Source organism: Podarcis liolepis, assembly GCF_965112155.1.
Source record: "Podarcis liolepis genome assembly, chromosome: 12".
NCBI classification, from domain to species: Eukaryota; Metazoa; Chordata; class Lepidosauria; order Squamata; family Lacertidae; genus Podarcis; species Podarcis liolepis.
Window position 1 is genome coordinate 2,578,560 of NC_139563.1, and position 25,090 is coordinate 2,603,649.

The 25,090-nt window shown below is 46.1% G+C and overlaps 2 protein-coding genes across 2 annotated transcripts in view; both read left to right on the forward strand.

Annotated features, from left to right (window-relative positions):
- Positions 1 to 25,090, forward strand: part of LOC310689305 (verrucotoxin subunit beta-like) — a 78,480-nt gene that overhangs the window by 9,199 nt on the left and 44,191 nt on the right. The window lies entirely within an intron of this gene.
- Positions 18,231 to 23,274, forward strand: LOC310689489 (GTPase IMAP family member 9-like). The gene is made up of 3 exons (XM_083467269.1): positions 18,231 to 18,383; positions 20,587 to 20,651; positions 21,912 to 23,274. The coding sequence occupies exons 2-3, from the start codon at positions 20,612 to 20,614 to the stop codon at positions 22,562 to 22,564; spliced, it is 693 nt and encodes a 230-aa protein (XP_083323395.1). The 5' UTR covers positions 18,231 to 18,383; positions 20,587 to 20,611; the 3' UTR covers positions 22,565 to 23,274.

Sequence of the window (25,090 nt, forward strand, 5' to 3'; positions counted from 1 at the left end):
CTGGTCTCAGGAACTTTGCTGACATGGTATTTTTTATCTCTTATTTAGCCAGAGCAGACGAAGAATTGAGAATTCTGCTCATTGGCAAAACCGGATCTGGGAAGAGCGCAACAGGAAACACCATCCTGGGGGCTGAGAAATTTAAAAGCACATCCAATCTTGATTCAACAACCAAGGACTGCGAACAAGGAGAAGCCACTGTAGGTGGCAGGACAATTGTTGTTGTTGACACACCTGGGTTCTTTGATACAAAAATTAAGAAACGCTTCACACAAAAAGAACTTAAGGAGTGCATTGATATGGTCTCTCCTGGAGCTCATGCCATCCTCATTGTGATAAAAGCAGGAAAGATCACCAAGGAGGACCAGGAAACATTTCAGCTCGTGAAAAAGCTCTTCAAGGATGAAGGAAAGAAGTATCTGATTCTTTTATTCACCTATAAAGATGAGTTAGATAGGAATGGTTCAACTCTAGAGAAGTTCTTAAAAGGTGCTGAGGGGCACCTGAAGGATCTGATTGTGATGTCCGAAGGACGAATGATTGCTTTTAACAATGTGGCTGATGAAGAAGAAAAGCAGAGTCAGGTGAAGGAGCTCATTGGGATGATTGATGGCTTGGTGGTACTTAATGGCAGAACACCACTGTACACCGAAGAACAATTCAATAAGGACATGTCTTGGTGGAGTTGGCTTACGTCTTGCTGGAGATAAGGCTTAAGTTATTGTAAGTTTAAGTTATTGTAAGTTTAAGTCTGCTGCAAGTGGATTTCTTATGGACAGGGCCAATCCTGAATGTATTGGATTTGTGACCATTTCACTCATTTGCCTTCAGTAGCACTAAAGCTCTGCTGGATGAAGTATTCATTGTGTCTGGTCTGTTTGGGGGGGAATCCTGCAACATGTTTAAGTTTTTACTCTCCTAACTATACACTGGAGTTCTGCTGTGGATCAATACTGAGTAGAATTTCATGACAATAACTTCTGTTTGTGTTGATACATTAAATGATTTATAAAACTACAAGTGAGGAACTCAAACTATATCCTTGTTCTTGCTGTGTGTGGGAATTATTTTGTCCCTGGTGTTTCTTCCTGTCCTCGTAAGATGTTATGTCTTTCTTTCCCTGGTTGTTGCTGTTATCCATCATATCAGATTGTTGTTTCTGAAATTTCTCCATCGCTCCATCCCGTGCTTTGTTGTTTTGCAACTTTTAACAACAGCTGAAAAACCACTCTGTCCCAATAAATGACCTGTTTTCACCATTGTGCATTTATTTGGAATGCAAATGTTTCATTTCTCCTGTTCCGTTTAATTTTCCCTTTAATCTTTTCATTAGGCTTTTCAGTATTGATACACTGAAGCAAAAGCAAAAACAAATTGTGGAAATATTCAAATAAAAATGACATTATAAATACCAACCCAGCCACTTTACTTATGGTTCTTGGGCTTAATAGATTATTCAATTTAAAGAAATGATATTAATCTTATTTCTTTTTCTTTTTAAAAATTCTTACAACATAATACAATATCATGTAAACACTGAGCAAACATCCCACTCTAGCCCAGAAGGCAGACTTTAGGAAATGCATAAAAAATAACTCCCAAATAACACAGGTGAGTTCCTACCACAGACAACCGTTTGCACAGAAGGCAAGACACAATTTATGCTAACCCTGGCTGTTTTTTAAAGTCAAGGAAGTCTTGCTTTCATTTTTAGCTGTGCACATAATAAAGTTGTACAGATCGGTTGCAAAGAGTCTTTGTGCTTCAAACCTTGTGCCAATTTTATTTTGTTAGCCCCTCCCCCCACAAGTGTGATTTGTCATCCTTCATTGTACCACAAAGGCTCACACCTTTCCTTGAGTTCGTATACATATTTAAGGCATACTCCACAAGTGTCCTGGGAAAACTGGGACATCCTCTTTTTCTCTGGTGAGTGAACAGCGGCCATTTTGGTTGTTGTGATCTCACACAATTTCACAGCACAATTCCCCTCCCCCAATAAAGTGCTTTTTTCAGGGCTGCGATCTTGCCTTAAAATGCACATTTTGGGGTGCCGTGCCCCAAAAAGTGCTTTAATGGGGGGGGCACAGTGTGAAATCACGCGAGATCACAGTGACCAAAATAGCCAACATGCTCTCTCGATAAAAAAACAGGAAGATGGCATCCCAGATTTTGGCTTTGAAGTGTTGGAGGGTATCCTTAAGATGCATATGTAAGAGGCTTGTTGTTTGTAATTATATTTTGGGAATAATTCATATTCTTGTGTAGCTGCATTGTTTTATACTTTCTGGGTGTCCCATGATCATATTACAAATCAAGCACAGCTAGTCGTTGCCCCTTTTCCTTTTCCAAGTATTTCTTTTCTGATCTCGCGGGCCTCAAAAGACAGCTCTATCGCTATAAGAAACTGCTGAGAAAGCCTTTACTGTCAGCGCAATTACACAAGTCGCTATACACGCAGGTTCACAGCACACGCAATACAAAGCACAATAGCTGTTGCAACAAAAAAGTGTTACTCATTTATACTGCACTTTTCAGACAATACTTTTAAAAGATAAGTGTTTAGGGACGTTTTTAATGTCTGATGTTGTATTGTTTTTAATATTCAGTTGGAAGCCACCCAGATGGGCATTGTATAAATAATAACAACAACAACTTCTTCTTCTTCTTCTTCTTCTTCTTCTTCTTCTTCTTCTTCTTCTTCTTCTGCGAAGGCCACGCAGGCACGGTAAATTAAAGCTATGTCAGCGAATGCTTATGCTTGAATCGCAGGCACGCTAAAGTGAAATGTATCTAAATGAGTTTTGGTTAATAACAGCTAGTTTGCTTCCTTGAATGAGGTAATGAGAAATCTTTCTATGCATATGATTGCAGGAAATTTTAATGCTTTGTGTAAGAAACCTATAGGTAACCACCCTACCCCCCCCCCGGTGTTTGGGGGGTGGGGTTCAGTCTTTGTGGAAGCGATCCCGCTGAACCTATTGCTTGGAAAGTAATAAAATCATTGGACTCTTGATCTCCTCCTGGCTCCTGAGTTTTATTGGCAAGACCCAGGAACTACAGGCTGTTTGCCTGCAACAATGTGAACAAATTTTTCTTCTGAAAGTCTAGCCCAGAGTAAGAAGTTTCAGAACTACTGCAATAGCCCTGCTTCTATCTTCCTGACAGTACGTTTCCGAGCACAATTCAAAGTGTTGGTGCTGACCTTGAAAGCCCTAAACAGCCTCAGCCCAGTTTACCTGAAGGAGCGTCTCCACCCCCATTGTTCCCCCGAATATAGAATGAGATAAGCATCATAGGGTTGCCATATGTCCTCCTTTTCCAGGACATGTCCTCTTTTTCATGGGTAGAGTCATAGCAATCCATAGTTAAAAGTAGAAGTTGGCAAATGAGTCCCAGCAAAATACAAAGTATTAGTGCTGTCTTTTAAAGTCCTAACGTCTCAGCCCAGTATCCCTGAAGGAGCGTCTCCACGCCCATTGTTCAGCCTGGACACTGAGGTCCAGCTCCGAGGGCCTTCTGGCAGTTCCCTCCCTGTGAGAAGTGAGGTTACAGGGGACCAGGCAGAGGGCCTTCTCGGTGGTGGCGCCCACCATGTGGAATGCCCTCCCATCAGATGTCAAGGAAATAAGCAACTATCTGATTTTTAGAAGACATCTGAAGGCAGCCCTGTTCAGGGAAGTTTTAATATTTGATGTTTTATGTATTTTTAATCTTTTGTTGGAAGTCGCCCAGAGTGGCTGGGGAAAGCCAGCCATATGGGCAGGATATAAATAAATGATGATGATGATGATGATGATGATGACGACAGTCCTTGCTTGCTCTGGTCCCCTCACCCAAACCTTTAGCAATCTGGGTCTGTCTCAGCTTGACTTGACCAAAGCCTATTGACCATGGTATGTCTGCCCACAGACTGGCTGTGTTTCATTTTGCTTTGGAAAGTGGAAATTTATTATTTCCACCTTTCAGTGGAAGCTGGATCAAACGGCCACTAACCTTTCTGGATCAGGAGTACATTTTGAATTTGGAGAGAGTGTGGTGGGAGGCAGTAGTCATAAAATTGCTGGCAGGAGTGTGTGGCAGAGCACAAAGTGGCTGCCATGGGGAGGTAAAGGTAAAGGACCCCTGGACAGTTAAGTCCAAAGGCGACTATGGGGTTGCGGTGCTCATCTGACTTTCAGGCCGAGGGAGCCAGCGTTTGTCCACAGACAGTTTTTCCTGAACATGTGGCCAGCAGGACTGAACCACTTCTGGCTCAACGGGACACCATGACAGAAACCAGAGTGCATGAAAACACTGTTTACCTTCCCGCTGCAGTGGTACCTATTTATCTACTTGCACTGGTGTGCTTTCGAACTGCTAGGTTGGCAGGAGCTGGGACAGAGCAATGGGAACTCGCTCCGTCACTGGGATTTGAACTGCTGACCTTCCGATCGGCAAGCCCAAGAGGCTCAGTGATTTAGACCACAGCGCCACCCACATCCCATGCCATGGGGAGGGCATGTCATAACACAAAGTTAGAGAGCAGCGTCTAGTCATTGCTGCTTCAGTCTCTCTCCCTCCCCAACCCCCAGCTGACTGTGGACAGACAGATTTCAAAGGCTTAATAACCCCGTTTCCCCAAACACCGATCCTAAACCAAAGCCTAGACTGCCATCCTGAACCCACTTCCTGGGAATAAGCCCCAGGAAACCAAAAGAGGCCTGTTTCTAAGCCAGACACATTTATCCCCCTACAGCCAATTAAATGTACAGTGAATTCCTAATGAGTGCCTGGACACCAGGTCTTGCACAGCGAGAGACATGCTTGAACCTCTCCCCAAAGTTCTGAAATTTTACCATTTGGGAAGGGAATTATTTAACACCGGGGTCCCCAAACTAAGACCCGCGGGCCTGATAAGGCCAGAGGGACTCGTTTATCAGGCCCGCAGCAACCCCCACTGCTGCCGCCTGCTCTTACTGGCACTGTGCTGCACGGCTGCCCACTTCCGAGTCAGAGGAGCACCGGAAACAGCTTGTGCGCATGCGCAAGTGTTATTTCCGGTGCACATCCGGGTCGGAGGAGCCCTGTGTACATGCACACAAACTATTTCCAGTGCTCCTCCAACCCGGAAGTGCGCCGGAAATAGCGTGTGTGCACGCATACGGGCACGCACTCCCCAGCCCTCCGGCCCGCCGTGCGATCAGTGCTGGAGACCCTGGCCCAAGGCGCAGTAAGTTTGCTGACCCCTGATTTAACACCCATCTCCAGAAAACAACTGTTTTTTTTATTAGCATATTCGAAAACAGGAACAGAGAGCATATTTAACCCCCTCCCCCTGTCCCACTTACAACTTCGGACCAAATACTTTTCGCTTTTCAATGGAAGCTGGATCAAATTTGTCCTGCATCCCTCATTCCACTTCCTTGTTCCTCAGACCCTTTAATCGCCCATCTGTCTGGTATTTGTAGGGGCAGCCCCATGGGAAATCCTATTGAACTGAGTGCGACTTACTTCTGGCTTGCAGTGTGAAGCTGCCTAGTCTTCACCCAGTTACATGGGAGCAAGCACCATTGAATACCGTGGGATTTACTTATGAGTAGACAGAGCAATTGATCTGTCAGAGCAATTGATGCTTTTGAATTATGGTGCTGGAGGAGACTCTTGAGAGTCCCATGGACTGCAAGAAGATCAAACCTCTCCATTCTGAAGGAAATCAGCCCTGAGGGCTCACTGGAAGGACAGATCCTGAAGCTGAGGCTCCAAGACTTTGGCCACCTCAGGAGAAGAGAAGACTCCCTGAAAAAGAACCTGATGTTGGGAAAGATGGAGGGCACAAGGAGAAGGGGACGACAGAGGACGAGATGGTTGGACAGTGTTCTCGAAGCTACCAGCATGAGTTTGACCAAACTGCGGGAGGCAGTGGAAGACAGGAGGGCCTGGCGTGCTCTGGTCCAGGGGGTCACGAAGAGGCGGACACGACTAAACGACTAAACAACAACAGACAGCGCAAGGCTCCATTTACAATTAAGGAATAGACACTCCCACTGTTTCCAGAGAAATGGCTGGCAGCTGAAGCATTGCAATTACGGAATGGAAAGGGGATTGGTGACCTTTTCCTTCAAAATTAGAGGAGGGGCTTTGTGCGCCGCCATCACCATTTCCTCCATTTGGCGCAGGAATTTTATTTTCAGGGTAAACAGGAGTCCATTTTTGCCCCTACACACACCACTTTTAATTGTTCTCCCATACTTCCGAGGGGAGGAAAAAGGAAAACCGGGGCATTCCAGGATCAAATCAGAAACTGGGATGGCTTATGCAATTCCTGGGCTGTCCCTGGAAAACAGGGGCTCTTTGAAAACATGCATTCTCCCACCTCGTGGTCGGACTATCCCTGATTGAGATTTCAGAAGGCTCTCCCTGCTCAGGAGGACAAGGAAGGCAGAGAAAGCTGCAGGGAAACTATCGGAGTAAACAGCAAAAGCAAAAGCAAAAGCTGTGGACCATTTCTGAGAATTTGCACTGTTAGAAATAACACCCTGCCTAGTGTGGGAAACCCCGATAGGCAGGAAGAGCATTCTGTTTTTCATGTCAGTGGTTTCTATCTTCTGCTCCACCTTGAATGCAAAACAACATAGCGGTTTCTCTCCTCTTTGCACAACAGAGCAGCAGAGACCTCGCAGTTTCATCCCACATGCTATGTTTTGTTTATGCTGCACGCAAACCTTATTTCACATGCATATATCTGGAGTGTGTTACACGAATTTATGTTGTTACTGAAATTACGGGGGGGCGCAGATCTTTAAAGTTATTAAATGTTACAAATATTATGCCTGAACGTATCCTTTCAACTTGACAGCTCAGGGAAGATACCTAGCTTTATAAATCATATAAATCAACCCCTTTGCCAATTTCCTCCATTCCAATGCCATTTTGCCCTTGGAAAAAGGACTCTTTTCCCTCCCACCTCCCACCACAATCCCTCAGACACATACACTTCTCCCTTCCCAGGAAATGCCCAGAGGTGACAATTGCTGAGCTTATTGTTAGCCAAGGAAAGCTAAATCCTATCACTGACTTGCCCCACGATCTAGATATGCAAGGGAAGTTCTATTGTGGGCACATGTGCTAAACCCTGCCTGTGGTGCCCACCCCCTTTACCCCAAATGATGAGACAAGAGACCAGAGTATGGGTTCAAATTGGCCACAACTTTATTGAGCTTCAGACGTGGGAAACTTGGCACAGGCCTTGGCAGGTAACCCTCTCAGCCCGCCTGGCTGAGGATATGCAGGCAGATGAGGTCCAGCGAGAGGGGACTGCAAAGCGCAAACTTACACAGCCTGCCCTTCCACCGACCTCGTCCCGGGAGTTTGACCTACATGACGCCGCTCTAGGGCCAGGGACGCCCGGTTCTTGCCCTTTAACGGGCCCTGCAAGCGCCGCCACATGGGATCATGAACGCACCCCCCACAAATTGATGATAGACTAAAGGATACTTTGCCAAGGCCTAAAACTGCCACCCTAGGCCCCCTAAGGGCTGTGGGAAAATGATTGCTTGTACATAAGAGCATGAGCAGAGTTCTTATTATTGCAGAGTGATTTTACAGCACGAGATATTGCTAAGAGCATGATGAGCATGTGAACACCTCATGCTAGACTAATGATTGGCTCACGTAGCATAACATTCTCTTTGTCTGTGGGCAAAAGCAAGGTTACATTCCTTTGATTTGTTACTTTTGAGTACCAGGCAGAGCAAGCGCAGTGCTGGAGGAGGGAGGATGATCTATTTTTTACTGCACACAATAAACGTTACGGCTGTAGCCAAAGCTTCTTCTTCAAGTCATCTTGGTGTGAGACTGATTTCTTACTGATTTTCTTACTGATGTCGAGCTGGATTCTCGACATTTGGTGCCCCGTGTGACTACCTTTGGACTCCACGTTGTTTCTCATCGTTCAGCGCTCACCACGCGTCTTTCATCCGCTATGGATCCCGGTGAGTGCTCCCTTGGTACCCCGTGTATGTGATTCTGGATTACGTTAAGGACTTATCAGCACTCATCTCGCCCGGCAAGGGCTGCAGACGCGTCGTTCATCCACCTAGTGGATCCCTGGTGAGTGCTCCCAACCCCCCCTTTCTTTTGCCATTATGGGGCAGTCTCTCTCTCCACCACAGAAAAAGTTTTTTGAAGACCTTAAATTTCTCTTGGCCAGCAACAGCCTCATTGTCTCAGATGCTGATATCGTGTCTCTTATAGAAGCATTGGATATTCACTGTCCCTGGTTTCCTCAGCATGGGAATTATAGTTTAAAAGACTGGGAAAAGATAGGACAATTTTTCCAAAACCATCCTCAGATTGATGTCAGAGTTTTGCATGCCTGGTCTGAAGTTTATACAGCAATGTCCAGTTTGACTCCAGCCAATCTCCTTTTGGCTGCCGCATCTGTTTCTTTGCCTGCCGACTTTCCCTTGATATATCCAGCATTGCCATCTTCTGCTGTTCCGCTATATGCCCCACCAAAGGCTCCTGTCCTCCCTCCCCTGCATTCTTCGCATTCCACACCCCCCATTTCCACTGCCCTCCAAGAGACTCCTCCTGCTGCTCCTCCGTTGCTTGCCTTTGATTCAGACAGTCCAACTCTCTCAGCCCCCGTCATGCTGACCCAAACTGATGTTCTCGATGGGCTGACGGGAGGAGGCAATTTTCTTACCATTGCCCAACAGTTGGCCCTTGATCCTATGTATTGGGCAGCCACCACAGCCGCTGCCCAAGAGACTCTGGCCTCTGTCCCTGATGACAGGAATGAGCGTGATGGCCGATGTGGCAGCATCAGACAGGGCCCTGCAAAGCCCTATGGACAATTTGCTGATCGCTTGTATAATACCTTCAAGCGGCAAGTTCAGGACCTGGCAGCACAAGAACTGATTGTACGCCAGCTTGCGTTTGCTGATGCAAATGAGGACTATAAGCAAGTGCTGCGCCTTCTAATGGCAACATCAAATATAGCCATTGCAGACATGCTTAAAGCCTGCCAGTCAGTGGGCACTGCTAGCCACGGCCTGCTAGCCACGGCCTTGTCCTCCGCCATGTCCCAAAATCCTGCAAAGGATAAAACCTGTTGGCTTGACAGTGGCTAAGGAGAAAATCCAGCGGACTTTACCCATTACGTACCTGGGACACAAGCTGACAGCATCTGCTGCCATTCCAGTCACGCCTCAACTACAGTTCCCTGAGCATCTTAAACTGGTGGATTTACAACAAATTCTTGGACAGCTGAATTGGATAAAGAGTTATTTGGACCTGCCCACCTCCACTCTGTCTCCACTATTTTCTGCCCTTAAAGGACATAAGGATCCAGCAGACAAGATCACAATCACCTCTGCAATGGAAGAGGCTCTTCCACAGCTGTTCCAGTGTTTCCTGGCACGCTGAAAGGCCATCTTCATCCCTACTGCATTGGCCCCCCTTTTCCCTGGGAAGCCACTTCAACCACCAAACATCATTACAGTTTTGCTGCCTCCTAATAGCAACCATCCCATCTGTGTCATCACGCTTCATTGGGCTTGGACTTTTGACTCAGCAGTACAAGGAGCAATACATTAGACTTATTTACAGCAAATGGGCTCCTGTATCTGCAGAAATGGTTGTGTGACTTCTTCTGGATTGTGGTTTTTACATGCCAATAATCGAGCCACGAAATATCACACAGGTTGCTCGGAAACAGCCATTGGAATAATTTACCATTCACATCCTTATTGGCATCGCTTGGATTTTACCCCCCAGATCTCTTCTATTTTTTCCTCCTCCCTCAGGAGTCCTGCCTTATGATGTGTTCCCCTGAGCATGTACAGAGGGCTGTCTTGGAACTATTGTGGACTCTTGGCAGGGGAGGGGGTGAGGGGATTTCAGTGTGTTCCAGTTGTTTCATTTTTGTGCTTTGGCATGGTTCCCGGACAGAAAGCAAGTTGCAATATGGTTCTTTAGCAAGGTCTGCGAAGACAATGGGCTCTGTTCTCGACCTTGTTGCAATCTTTTTAGTTACAGCAAGCGAAATATGCTTGGCTAGTGCATTTTAGCTGCTGAGAAAAATGATTTTTAAAAGCTTCTCAAAGCTTTGAGCTTTTTTTTGGTGGTGGTATTCTAGCATTCCAGTAAATGCTTCATATAAGATTAGCAATAATATGAAGGACAATCGTATAAGTTTATTCCCTGTGTTTTTTATTGCTTGCAGAAATAGTGTCTTATTGTTTTCGTTTTAATCATAATAGAAAAAAAATTTTTAGGTTATTATCCATATTATAATTGGACCTATGCGTATGTTAATGGATCTTCTTGTTTTTTTAATGTTACCACTAAGAGTGGTAGGCCAAAAGTCTCAGTTAATAATGTCACAACCTACATGACCTATGAACAACAAGCTAAGCTGCGTGTAAAGATTTTTATGTTTGGTTCAACTGGATGAGAAAGAGCAGTAAATCTACATGTTTGCTTCAATCTGATTTATGGTTATTCTGTGGCAAATTGGACCGAAGCTTTGTTTTTAATTCTATCATCTTTGTTTTAAAAATAATTAACAAACAAACAAACAAACAAAGTCAGAAATGAGAGAAGTTGCTTTATAAACTTTTTATGCTTTAAATGTAATCTTTGCCTCTAAAGGTGGAATTTGTGCCTTAATTCATTCTCATTGTTGTATGTATATAACTGATCAATCGACCAATATCTCCACTACTATTGATTATATGGAACAAATGATAACCCATAATCCTTTGAATCCGTCTGAAGGTTTTGATCCATGGGATTGGTTATTTTATTGGTTACTTAATGGATTATGGTTAAGAAATTTATTATTGATTGTAATTGCATGTATTGTTGGTTTTATTATGTATTCAATGCTTGCTTTCTTTAATTCCCAATGTACTGCATGGTGGTTTCGACCACGGCCCACCACAGGGATTACAAGGGGAATTTATGTTGCAAAATATAAATGCTTAGGTAATGGGATTGCGATTCTGATTAATGGTCCCTCTTTTCCTCTTATAATATAAACAAGAAAAGAGGGCATGTGGGAAAATGATTGCTTGTACATAAGAGCATGAGCAGAGTTCTTATTATTGCAGAGTGATTTTACAGCACGAGATATTGCTAAGAGCATGATGAGCATGTGAACACCTCATGCTAGACTAATGATTGGCTCACGTAGCATAACACTCTCTTTGTCTGTGGGCAAAAGCAAGGTTACATTCCTTTGATTTGTTACTTTTGAGTACCAGGCAGAGCAAGCGCAGTGCTGGAGGAGGGAGGATGATCTATTTTTTACTGCACACAATAAACGTTACGGCTGTAGCCAAAGCTTCTTCTTCAAGTCATCTTGGTGTGAGACTGATTTCTTACTGATTTTCTTACTGATGTCGAGCTGGATTCTCGACACCCTAAGGGCCTCGCCACCAAGAGTCCCACAACCGAGGAACCATCACCCATCGTCTGTCTTCAAACCTCCCTGAGGACTTGTCGCAAGTCGTGCATCCAGAGGTCATTCCCAAATGGGGTCAGATGCACCCCATCCACCCTGAATAAGCCGGCCATCTCTGCCCTGATGGTGGGGTGTGGGATAGAGAACCCGCCAATTAGCCGCATGGTATTGCGCATGGCCCTGTTGATTTTTTCCACCGCATAATTAATGTGAGAGGGATTGGGAACCCCTCTCACATTAATGAATGTAGCTTTTATATGCAGCCAAGCGCCAGCGCCCCAGTGTATTGATGGAGGCTGGGTCCCAACCCTGGACTGCCGCTGAAGTGGCAACCCCGATATGGAAGTAGTGCCCAGAATATACTTGGGGTCAGCTCCACAGGCCGCTATGACTTTGCGCAAGACTGCAGTGAATTGGGATCGCGAGAAAGGACACGTGTTTGTGTGTATGAAGAAAGGGCCCTTGCACTTAGGCCGGACCCTGAAGAAGCAGCGTGTGTCCCGATAGGGGCAGGACCCCTCCTGTTCCGTCGGAGGAGGCACCAATGTGACTCCTTTTCTCAACTGATCCGTTTTTGATGACCGAATTCTGACATTCACAGTATCCCCCGAGAACTTAATGTCCATATCCGCCAACCCTGATTGGTGGCCCTGGCCACCAAACACTCCCCAATGCGCATGGCACCAAAGAAGGCTAGGGAGACTGCTGCTCGAAAGAGACGTGTTTCGAAATTTGACCAGCAGATCTCTGGTAATTTCCCCCCAAATTAGTTTGAGTGTGTCGATAGTGATGGGCTTCCTGCCATCCTGACGTGGGGGAATGATGCGACGCCACCCAGCCAGCAGCTTCTTGACGTGGAAGCTGTCACAGGGGTCCAGCCAACAAAGGAATTTACAAAAGAAGGAGATAGCTGCCCTGTAAAGCATTAAAGTTTTAATGGCAAGGCCCTTGCGCTTTAGGAGAACCAGGAATTGAAGCACCTCCTCCTCAGAAGCGCGCCGTGTTATGGAGCCATGAAAATGCCCAAAGGCACCCCAGGCCCTGGAATAAGAACGTCTAGTGGAGGGTGCAAATGCTGACAATGCTCCCTGGTTTACTTCTCACTTCCAATCTCCCACAGATCGTCTGGGAAGGCATCCGGGGTCTGGGCTGCCTCTGGTGCCAGCTCACGGAAACGCTCCATCTGGAAATGAGATAATGCATCAGCAATGTTTTTGTTAAGACCAGGTATGAAATGGGCTGTGAAGGAAATATTGTGCCACAGGCACTCCAGCACGAACAGGCGCAGCACCCTTAGCACCCTATCGGACTTTGCTGACTGCCTGGATATAACTCTTACCACCGCTTGATTGTCAGACCAGAAACAGACCCTGGAATTCGAGGAGAGGGTTCCCCAGATGCGAATGGCAACTAGAATAGGGAAAAACCCAAGGAAAGGTAAATCGCAAGTGATGCCTGCTACGTGCCAAGAGGATGGCCATGGTTCGGCACACCAATGGCCCTTGAAGAACATGCCAAAAGCATAGCGGCCAGAAGCATCAGAATGGACCTGGAACTCCACCCCAGGATTGAGGTTTCTCTGCCAAAATGAGACCCCGTTATAATCCTGCAAGAATGCAAGTCAAAAAAGAGAGAAAGAAAAGAAAAGAAAAGAAAAGAAAGAAAGAAAGAAAGAAAGAAAGAAAGCCAAGTCTTCAAATCGTCCTTTATCTGCTTTGTCACCCCGATGCTATGGTGGGGGGCACAGAAAGCACGACCTGGCACAACTACCCTACATGCAAAATTGAGATGGCGCATTAGGGATTGAACCTGGCAAAGGGTGGTCTTTTTAACCCCCAGCATTGTTTCCAGCAAGGCTTTTAAGGATTCGAGTTTGGACTGCGGGAGGCGTGATGATTGCTGATGTGTGTCCAGTTCAATACCCAAGTAGGAAAGGACCGTAGAAGGGCCCTCGGTCTTGTCGGCAGCCAAAGGTATGCCAAAGTCCGCCGCAAGACACATGAAAGTAGCTAAGGATAGGGCGCAGGAGGGGGAATCCCAGGCCCCATCATCAAAAAGTCATCTAAATAATGGGTGATGTAAGGGGAACCAGATGTCTTTTTGATGGCCCATTCAATAAATATGCTAAAGGTTTTGAAGGCTGCGCAGGCCACAGAGCAACCCATAGGCGTAGCCTTATCAAAATACCAACTGTCCCTGAGTTTAAGAGTCAAAAGTCCTCAGGATGAACTGGGAGCAGTCGAAAGGCTGACTTGATGTCACGTTTTGCCAATAAGGTCCCTGGGCCTAAATCCCTAATCGTTCTGATGGCCACGTCCAAGGACACATATTTTACAGAACAATGCTCACGTGGTATGGCATCATTCACAGACCCACCCCTAGGATATGACAGATTGTGTATCATACGGAACTCACTGGGAAGTTTTTTGGGCACTATGCCAAGTGGGGAAATTATCATTTTTTTGAAAAGGGGGGCAGGGAAAGGGCTGGCTACTAAACACCTAAATGCCGCTCTTTTTCAATTTTGTTAAATGCAACAAGGGGCATTTCCCTTACCGACTTTTGATTGGGAGGGGTTCTGGATACCGGTGAGCTGGAGACGGGAATGCGGAAGTTGCAGCGGAACACTGCCTCCAAGTAGTTGGCTGCAGCCCTGTTGGGATAAGCTTGTAACGAAGGTAACATCGCTGAGAGGCAGACAGGGGTTGGGGCTAGGGCGGAAAAAACCTCATTTTCTAGAGGCAGCCTTGGCCTGTTGGGTTCCAGAGGTAGAGGCTCCTGAGTCTTGCGTTCCTGGATCCACTCCCCTATCCTGTCTTTCGAAAACCACAAAAAGGAGGCTTAGCCCGAAAACACTTAGTCTGTGGGTGAGGACCACCGCAGCGCTCGCACACATGGTCAAAATGGCATCTGTCTCTGCTACACAACCCATTATTAAACTCCCAGCATGCTGACGTAGCCACCCTCTGTACTTTGGAGGAGGGTTTGCCTAATTTCCCCCCAAAAGACCTTTTTTGGAAGTGTGGTGCCACTACTTCGAACCAAATATCACTGTCCTTAATGTCCCACCGCGCCTTGGGGTCTTCAGCAGCCCTCTCATGGAATCCTCATCATACGCTAAAGCCACGAGTCCCCTGCCATTTTCCTGGCTTTTAAAATAATGCCTTGGTAGTTGGCTAGGTGCCATGCCTTGTCGGGGTAAGCGGCGGCCACCAATCCCATATAGGATGTGTGATTGATTAACCAATTATCGAATGTTCTGTCAACATCCACTTCATCAACATCCTTCTTACGACACAATTCCAGCTTAAACTTGGAACTACAAGAAGAAGCCGGGGAGAGCAGAGAAAAGATATCTACAAATTCCCCATTTAGGATGCGGTTGCGAAGATTCTTTTTAAGCCGAGTGCTGGGTGGCTGATCCGTCCGCTTGAAGTTTCACACCCGCACCCTCCCTTTTGCGTCCAGCCCATCTTCCCCGAATGGCTCCCTGGCCCCAAAAGTGTGGCGATGATGCTGGATGTGATGTTCCCAAATCCAACTAGGAAGGCCAGGGGCCTTGTGGGTAGTAACCCAGTACCCCTTACAGCGCTCTTCCAACTTGCCACAGGAGGAATCACATGTACCTGAAAGATCCGAAGGATCCAAAGTTTCCCTCTTGCACTTACGCCCAGGCTTCCTTGACCTGAAAGACCTCTTCTTCCTGCGTTGTGTTCTGCGTGAATTGGGGCTGGAGGAGCTGTCAGGTGAACTCGAAACAGGTGACCTATGCCTACGCCTACCCTCGCAAGAGGGGACTCAGACTTATCTAAATGCTCCTCAGCCTGGGCCAGGCGACACTGCAGGCTGCGGTTCTGGCACATTAATTCCGGCACATCATCCCCACAGCAAAGAGAAGTGTCACTCTCAGCCACGAGCTCCTCTGGGAATACACACTTTTTCTTTTTAGGGTGGGCCCTGTAAGGGCCTGGCATCAGAGGTGGAGGGGCCGTCAATATGATCATCCCTCACCTTTTTTCTAGTTATTACAAGCCTCATAGGCAGGACCTTCCTGCCAGAAGACAAGGCCCTTTAAAAATCCTATTGGTTGCTTTTATAGGGTTGCTCGGGGTGCCCTTCGCAGTGGCTTTAGGGGTGCCCTCCACTATGGCTTCATGAGTGTGAGGGGGGAGCCTTCCCTTTGTTCTGCAGCCATGGCTAGAGACATGATGCATCTACCACTACTAGCACCCGCTAAAGACCTGGGCGAGATGGGCAGGTCATATTATTATTATTACTATTATTATTATTATTTTATTATTATTATTATTATTATTATTATTATTATTATTATTATTATTATTATTATTATTATTATTATTCTACTACTACTACTCCTACTACTACTGCTAGTACTTTGGCCACCTCATGAGAAGAGAAGACTCCCTGGAAAAGGCCCTGATGTTGGGAAAGATGGAGGGCACAAGGAGAAGGGGACGATGGAGGACGAGATGGTTGGATAGTGTTCTCGAAGCTACAAACATGAGGGAGGCAGTGGAAGACTGGAGGGCCTGGCGTGCTCTGGTCCACGGGGTCACGAAGAGGCTTACACGACTAAACCACTAAACAACAACTACTACTACTACTACTACTACTACTACTACTATATTGGCTATTTTTCTACAATGTTGGTTTGTTGTTTTTTGCAATTAGAACATTTTTTGGGGGGGGTAGCGACAGAACCAGCCAACCTATCTGCACACACACACGCTAAAACTGTGGAAAAAGGAATAACAAGTTAATTCACATACATATGCTATGGGATCCTGTGGAGTAGACCCTCCTAGGATCAAATGCGTGCAGCACATGAGGCCCGTAGCCATAGCGGAAAGGGGGGGGATGCAAAACAACATGACCGCCATGCACATTTGAAGCATCCCACGTGCGGCCTGGCCATGCCCCCCCCCCCCCGAGCCACCAAAAAGAAATTGCCATGTGGTCTACGGTTGAGAGCAGCAGCAGCAAAATTAAAGTCATGCGGCCTACAGCTGGGGGCGCACACCACCCCTTCTGGCTGGTGGAGCGCCCCCCCCTGGTGAGTGGTGGCCCGCAAAAAAAAAAAAGGCCCCGCGATCTAGCCGGGATGTAAATCTATTGACTGGTGTTTTGCTCCAAATTGCTTGAGTAGTCTCTCAACCCAGAATTTTTTTTAACTGATGGTGCCCCACGTGGGGCTAGTGGTTCTCCTGTGTGGTTTGGCAGGAAATCTTGAATTTTCCAGCGTGCACCAGGCAAGCTTAGCCTGGGGAAATTGTCCTGATCTCGGGCCATGCTGCACAGGCATAACTAGCTGAAAGACACAGCGGTAAGTCCCAAGAAAGGGTGGGCAATTTGCTCTTGGGTCATTTAACAGAAAGGAGAGTAGAAAGCTGATTCATAGAATCGTAGAGTTGGAAGAGACACCCCAAAGGTCATCTAGCCCAACCCCCTGCAATGCAGGAACTCAACTAAAGCATCCATGACAGATGGCCCTCCGACCTCTGCTTAAAAACCTCCAGGGAAGGAGCACTACCTCCAGAGGGAGACTGTTCCGTGGTCAAACTGCTCTTACTGTCAGAAAGTTCTTCCTGATGTTTAGTCAGAACTGTTAGGATATTTCCGTTCCACCTTAAAAGGGAGCAGGCTTTGTGAGTCACAGAGTCTGCACATGTCCTGTTCACAGGATGTTTATTGTTTGCTGTTCCTTTCGATTTCGCAGTCGGTCAGAGACGCTGACTCAGAACGGTCATGTTTTTCCTTTGTTCTGTTCAACGCTAAGTAAAGTCTGTTAATTATGCTCTTCTGCGGTGCAAGCTTTCTGGCTGTGTTTTCTGCTGATAAACAGTGTGCACAAGCCCCGGAATGCAGCCAATCTATTTCTGAGGCTTCGTGTCGCTAACTGCTGGATCTGCCTGTCTACGGGAGATCGATGGACGTCCGGCACCCGGCTTGGGGCCATGATGGGCTATATCTCCCTGGCAGTTTCCCAACAAGAACCTCCTTTCTCATAACCTGAAGCCATTGGTTTGAGTCCTCCCCCCCAGAGAAGGAGGAAACAAGCTTGTTCCCCCTCCCATGGCACAGCCCTTCCGATATTTGAAGATGGCTCTCCTATCTCCTCTCAGTCTCCTCTTTTCCAGGCAAAACATCCCCAACCTCATCAACTGTTCCTCCCAAGGCTTCATCTCCAGACTTCCAGCTTGTCAACATCCTTCTTAAATTGTATTGCCCAGAACGGGAGACAGGATTCCAGGTGTGGTCTGACCAGGTGTGGTCTGGCATCTGGAAAGTAACAGTATTCTGGTTGAAACTGGCTTTCTTCTGTTGGGAGGAGATGGTCAGTCAGTTCCTTCCTTAGCAGACCGCAAGCTTCACATGAGCCCACAGTGTGATGCAGCAGCAAAAAAGGCTAAGGCTATTTGAGGCTGCCTCCACTCATTACGCAGTAATGAGTCTATGGCACATGGCCTGACTCTGTATAAGGCTGTCTTATACATAGTTCCCATGTTACTCTGGTTTGCTAGGTATTCTGGCAATGCTCAGTGTGTCTCTGAATACCCCAGTTGCTGAGAATCACAAGTGTGGAGGAGGCCATTGAGTTTATGTCTTGCTTGTGAGCTCCCTGTTGGGGCACCTGGTTTCCAGGTCTGTCTTTTGCCTGATCCATCAGCTGGGCTCTTTTGATGCCCTTTTACGGATGGGTAACTGGATAAATCAAGTGAGAAGAAAAGACTTTCAGTTTCCACTGCTGAGGATATGTCAAAACTTCCGTTGTAACTGTGCACTCAAAACCTGTGTCAGACTCAGAACTCCGAGAGGGACGGGGAGAGTCAGAGGCTGCCTGAAGTTGCATTGAGAAACAGCCAGACCAGGAACACCTCCAGGCTGAGAAAACTGCCCAGCAGAAGTCAAGGTAGTGAAAACACCCTGTTGTTCTGGTGGAATTAAGCAGAGGTGGGGATCCCTCCTGCAGGAGGAAATGGAGGGGGGGGGAATGTTTTGCAAATGCCACAATGCTCCTTCCACACCTGGTTTTTAAGGGGCGGTTGGTGGTTGGAGGCAAAGTCTGCCCTCCTGGGTGATGCTCTAAAAGGGAGGGGAAAAGGGGGGGCACAATCCATGCCATGGACTCACCCCTTTCTGTTTTTATATAATTTTTATTAAATTTTCTGTTTTACAACTGAAAATACTCATTTTACATCCTTAAAATAGCAATGACTTCCCTTCTTCTCTTTCCATGGTTCATTTTACATCTCATAAATCCCTGCATATTTTACAAAAACTAAACCATTCAGTATTCCATTATTGCATCCATCCAGACTTATTTACACTGCTGAATTTATCTTAATGCTGCCAGTGTCTTCAGCTGTGCACAATTATTTTCCATATATTCAATAAACATTTTCCAATCTTCTTTAAACACATTTTCTTCTTGTTCTCTTATTCTATATCTTGAGTCTGCAAGCTGTGCATATTCAGTCAACTTCAGTTGCCGTTCTTCTTTGGTTGGGACCTCGCTCGTTTTCCCTTTTGGGGCTAACAAAACACGGGCCGCAGTAGTAACATACATAAATAACCTTTCCTGACACCTGGGAATTTCCGTCTGAATTATCCCCAACAGAAAGGACTCGTCTTTTGTTTCCCAGTCTAATAACAGATTTATACATTTTAAACAAAAGTTCCTCTTTGTTATGTAGAAGTTCTTTTTTGAATTGTCAGCTTTGGTCCGAAAAACCATTCTTTCTATCTACTTTAAACATTTCATGTGACAGATGGTATTGCAACCAATCCGTAATATGGCGCCTTACATTTTCCATTGATTTCAACATTCCTTGTTTTGCTAGAGTGGACATGCAATTGAATGTTTGGTCCAGCCAGTCGAAACTTCCTGTTCCTCCTGGCCTGGATCATCCTTCCTTGCATGTGACCAGTGGGTGGGCGTGACCTTTCCAGACCTGGCAAAAGGCCAAGTCACCTGCCACCTTTCTCTTTCCTCCCCTTTTTGTCCTGCCTGCTTCCTGCCTCACCTGGACTGGACTGCTGGCTGCCATAGCAGTTCCCCAGGTCATCTCCCATATGGGGTAAACCTGTTTGTACGTGTTTGTAACTTTAAGCCTTAAGCCTGCCTTCAGGGATCACACTGTGCTCAGCCTGATCATAAGTAAAACTACTTTTTGTTACTTATGAATAAGACTGTGGTGTCTTTATTCTTTTAGGAGGGATTCAAAAGGGTCTTACCGGGAATATTAGAACATATCTCAGTCTAGACAAGCCAGATTGAATTGTGTATTGTCTTAAGAAATTCGCATGAGTTTGCAACCAGCTGCTTCTCTGCTAAGTGAAGTGCTAAGCTAAGTGAAGAAACTTGCTAGCACAAGTTAGGAAGGATATTAATAAACAATATATTCTCTCCTGCCACTCTGAACATTCCCACAAGACCATCTAGTCCAACCCCCACAACGCAGGAATCACATCGAAAGAATCCATGACCGATGGCCACCCAGCCTGTTTAAAAACCCACAAGGAAGGAGATTGCACCACCTTCTGAGGGAGTCTGTTGCACCATCAAACAGTTCTTGCCTTCGGAAAGTTCCTCCTAAGGCTTAGTCAGAATCTCCTTTTTTGTAAATCAAATCCCCTGGTTTGAGTCCTGCCCTCCGGAGAAGTAGAAAACAAGCTTGCTCCCTCTCCGGTGTGGCCAGAATGTAGAAGGGGCGTTCTCAGGCGAAGTCATTCGGTTTAGAGTTTGATTTTTACCATGTTGACCCAGAACTGAGCTTATCTGCAAACGCTCTTGCCTTGTACAGCAAGTAGGAATGCAAGGACCTCTAAGTTTTGGTTCTTCCTTTTGGATTGAGACCCCTCACAAGGAGTTCATTTTTTCACTGGAGCCAAGGCAGAAGGCCAGCAACTTTTATCTCTTTGAATGTTGCTTCCTGCTCCAAGCTTCTTGGCTTGCAGTCTTAGGTATCAGAGAGGACCAATTTACATATTCCCCAAACTTTGTTTTTGACTAAGGACTCCAGTAGCAGGAAAGTCCCTGGAGAGAAACTGAGTTTCCAACACCGAGAGTCCCCCAGGAGTTCTGCAAATGACTTTTGGTGTTTTTAATGCAGGATTTCTGGACCGCTGTGAACCTTGATGGCAGCTTGTCTTTCTGCAACAGGCAGCATGGCCAAAGGTGAGTCTTTTCCTGACACTGACCATCCTGAGGTAGCAAAGCAAATGCTGCATGGTTTGCTTATGACTTCAAGGTGGCCACAAACAGGTCTTCTCCTTGGATCATACTGAGGGTAGAAACTGTGGTCAGGGTGCCCACTGGAAAGAAACACCACAACACATTTCCTGTGCACCCTCAACTGGCAAGAGAAATAGCGGTAGGAAATTTCCCTTGTACGGTGGAACCTCGGTTTTCGAACGTAATCCGTTCCAGAAGACCGTTTGAGTCTTGAAATGTTTGAAAACTGAAAACTCAATACCGAAGCCTCAACACAATATGGAAACTCAAAATGGAAGCTGCGCGGCATGTTCAACTTCTGAAAAGTGTTTGAAAACCGAAGCATTTCCTTCCAGGTTTACGGCGTCCGAGTTCCGAAATGCTTGTCAACGGAGACGTTCAAAAACAGAGGTTCCACTGTAGCTTCAATAGAATCACAGCACTGCAAAGTTGAAAGGGACCCCAAGGGTCAAATAATAATAATAATAATAATAATAATAATAATAATAATAATAATAATACTTATACCCTGCCCATTTGGCCGGGGCCCCCCAGCCGCCTTCTAAAAGTCAGGTAAAGGTAAAGGTACTCCTGACCATTAGGTCCAGTCGTGGATGACTCTGGAGTTGCATGTACATCTCACTCTATAGGCTGAGGGAGCAAGCAGACAGCTTCCGGGTCATGTGGCCAGCATGACTAAGCCACTTCTGGCAAACCAGAGCAGTGCACGGAAACGCCGTTTACCTTCCCGCTGGAGCAGTACCTATTTATCTACTTGCACTTTGACGTGCTTTCGAACTGCTAGGTTGGCAGGAGCAGGGACTGAGTGATGGGAGCTCACCCTGTTGCGGGTATTCGAACTGCCCACTTTCTGGTTGGCAAGCTCAAGAGGCTCAGTGGTTTAGACCACAGCACCACCGGCGTCCCTAAAAGTCAGGTAGTTGTTTATTAATCTAGTCTGATCCCCTGCAATGCAGGAATCGCAACTACCGCACCCGTGGCACATGGCTAGCCAACCTCTGCTTAAAAACCTCCACGGAAGGAAAGTCTGATGCTCTTGGCATCAGAAAGTTCTTCTTGACATTTAGTCAGAATCGCCTTTCTTGTAAAACAAATTAGGTAACTAATAAGTAGCACACCTATGAAACATTTGTAAGACTTTTTTGTGTGTATGTGTTAGTCTCAGGAACTTTGCTGACATGGTATTTTTTATCTCTTATTTAGCCAGCACAGACGAAGAATTGAGAATTCTGCTCATTGGCAAAACCGGATCCGGGAAGAGCGCAACAGGAAACACCATCCTGGGGGCTGAGAAATTTAGAAGCACATCCAATCTTGAGTCAACAACCAAGGCCTGCGAACGAAAAGAAGCCACTGTAGGTGGCAGGACAATTGTTGTTGTTGACACACCTGGGTTCTTTGATACAGCATATAAGAAACGCTTCACACGAGAAGAGCTGAAGACGTGTGTTAGTCTGGTCTATCCTGGAGCTCACGCCATCCTCGTCGTGATAAAAGCGGGAAAGATCACAAAGGAGGACCAGGAAACATTTCAGCTCGTGAAAAGGCTCTTCAAGAATGAAGGAAAGAACTATCTGATTCTTTTATTCACCTATAAAGATGAGTTAGATAAGAATCATTTAACTATAAATGAGTTCATACGAGGCGCTGAGGGGCACCTGAAGGATCTGACTGAGATGTCCGAAGGACGATTGATTGCTTTTAACAATGTGGCTGATAAAAAAGAAAAGCAGAATCAGGTGAAGAAGCTCATTGAGATGATTGATGGCTTGGTGGCACTCAATGGCAGAACACCACTGTACACCGAAGAACAATTCAAAAAGGACAGCTCTAGCTCTTGCTGTAACATTTTGTAATATCGGCAGTGAGGAGTCGGGAATCAAGGATGTAGATATGTTTGCCCACCACCACTTTCTTTTCTTTTCTTAATAATAATTTTTATTAGTTTTCAATTACAATCCAATAATAGCCTCATTATAACAATACCAATTTATAATACAATTATTAATACCTATCATTCAAATACTGGGTCATACAATTTAGATAGTGCCCCCCCCCACATGCTAGAATTGATGGCTTGATTATTTTCTTTATTTCTGCATTCCAAAATCTTATTACTTTCCATTACTTTCCCTTATACAACAACTGCAATATTAATAACTGTCAGTTTGCATTTTCTTAGTGCAGAAAGATCTTTCCTATTCTATTTAATTCAAGAGGGTTCTGGGAGCTTCTCTGTGTGAAAGAAACAAGCAGAAGGTTCCTGATGTTTGGGTTATTCCTTCAGAGAAGCTGAGTACAGCTGCCTTAAACTGGTTCTGTTTTCTTTTCTTTCTATAAAAGTTGAGGCCAGAAGGAGCCTGGGATTCTCTTTCTCTTTCTTTTCCTTCTAGTGTGCTGTTCTGTACATAGTACGCTTAGTGTTAAGGTTTAGACTTGTTATAGGTTATTGTTAGTTGAGGTCTGCAAGTGGATTTCTTATGGACTGTGCCAATCCTCAATGTGTTGGATTTGTGACCATGATGCTCATTTGCCTTCAGTAACAGTAAAGCTCTGCTGGATAAAATATTCATTGCCTCTGGTCTATTTTCTGGGAATCCTGCAACGTGTTTGAGTTTTATTGGCAAGACCCAGGAACTACACTGATACCTCGGGTTAAGTCCTTAAATCATTTTAGAGGTCTATTCTTAACCTGAAACTGTTCTTAACCTGAAGCACCCCTTTAGCCAATGGAGTCTGTAACCTGAAGCGTATGTAACCCAAGGTACCACTGTACAGCATGTTTGCCTGCAACAATGTGAACAATTTTTTCTTCTGAAAGTCTAGCCCAGAGTAAAAAGTTTCAGAACCACTGCAATAGACCTGCTTCTATCTTCCTGACAGCCCCTGCCCACTCTGGTCCCCTCGCCCCAAAACCTGTGGCAATCTGGATCCGTCTCCGCCTGACTTGTCCAAAGCTCATTGACCACGGGATGCCTGCCTGCAGGGACTTGCCCAGAAAAACAAAGAATCATGGAATGGCAGAGTTGGAAGGGACCCCAAGGGCCATCTAGTCCAACCCCTGCAATGAAGGACTCTTCCCCCCAAAGTGGGGCTTGAACCCACGCCCCTGAGATCTCTACCAACTGAGCTATCCTAGTAAGCCCTCGCCTTGCTCTGTGCTGGACCCAAACTGGGGAAGCAAGATTCATTTATTTTTAATTTTTTTATTCAAAATTAAAACAAAACATATTACCCAGAAACATATCATCCTTATCCCCCCCCATTTTCCCTCCTTCCCCCCACCCTCCCACCCCACCCCACCCGGCTTCCCTCAGTTCCAGTCTTTGATTTCTCTAAGAATGCTGTTTACTGCATGTTACACAGTTGTATAGATCCTCAAACTATTTAGCTGATGGCTATCAATAAAAAGTTTGTGAATGTTTATTCAAAGCCAGCCAAGGAGTCCAGTTCGCTTTCTTGCGTCTTCAAATACTTTGTAAAGGGTTCCCATTCATCTTTAAAGTCACAGTTATCCTTGTCCCGTAGCTTATATGTCAGTTTTGCCAGTTCTGCAGAGCGAGAACTGGAAGCAAGATTTATTGGGGTGTTCATACTGCAAGCCTCTCCATCCTATGCTCAGGTTGCATTTGTGGCTGGGACCACACAGTGGCGTAGCTGGCTGCTTGGGCGCCCGGAGCAGAGCACGCTGCGTGGAGCCTCTGCGGAGTCTGCCTGGTGGACGCAAGCCCCACGCTGCCGTTTCGGGCAGCGTGGAGCCTGCAGGTGCTCACGCCACCACGCCACTCCCAGGAGAGACGCGTGGCTCAGGGGCGCTGCCGGCCAGGCCCCGCGGTAAGTGCTGCCCCCACGGTGTGCCATCACCCCTCTCAGTGATGACACCTGGGGCCGTCTGCACCCCCCGCACCCCCCTTCCTACGCCACTGGAACCACATATCCTAAGAGCAGCAGACTCTCCAATCGCCTCTGAATGCCACTGTTTGGGAATCACAGGGGAGGAGCGTGTGGCTGTGACTAGGTGAGTCCCTGGCCAGATCCAAATATTGGGCTCGTCTTACATGGTGGCTCCTAGATTCTGTTCATCACTTCTAGGAAATCTGACCCCCCTTTTTGCACAGTCTTGAACTCACACACAAGCACACAGGGGTCTTCCTTCCCCCAAGGCCACATTCTACACTCTTCTAGGCTTCTTTGGTTTGGTAAATAGCTTTGTTGCAGAGTCATGTGAATCCGTATCACTGCAAGAGGGAGAAAAACTGAGCTCGGCTTTTAAGCCATGTAGGTTGAGACGAACACAGGAAGTTGCTTTTGGGTGAGGCAGGAAGAAAGCCAGATGTGGTTACACTTTGCTTTTGGTGCAAAGCCAGCCTCCTTGGGAAATC

Bases quoted from the DNA above. Each gene is read 5' to 3' on its own strand.
- LOC310689489 (XM_083467269.1), top strand. From the start codon at position 20,612: ATGGCAGCTTGTCTTTCTGCAACAGGCAGCATGGCCAAAG. The intron at 20,652-21,911 runs GTGAGTCTTTTC...TCTCTTATTTAG, and splicing joins AACAGGCAGCATGGCCAAAG to CCAGCACAGACGAAGAATTG.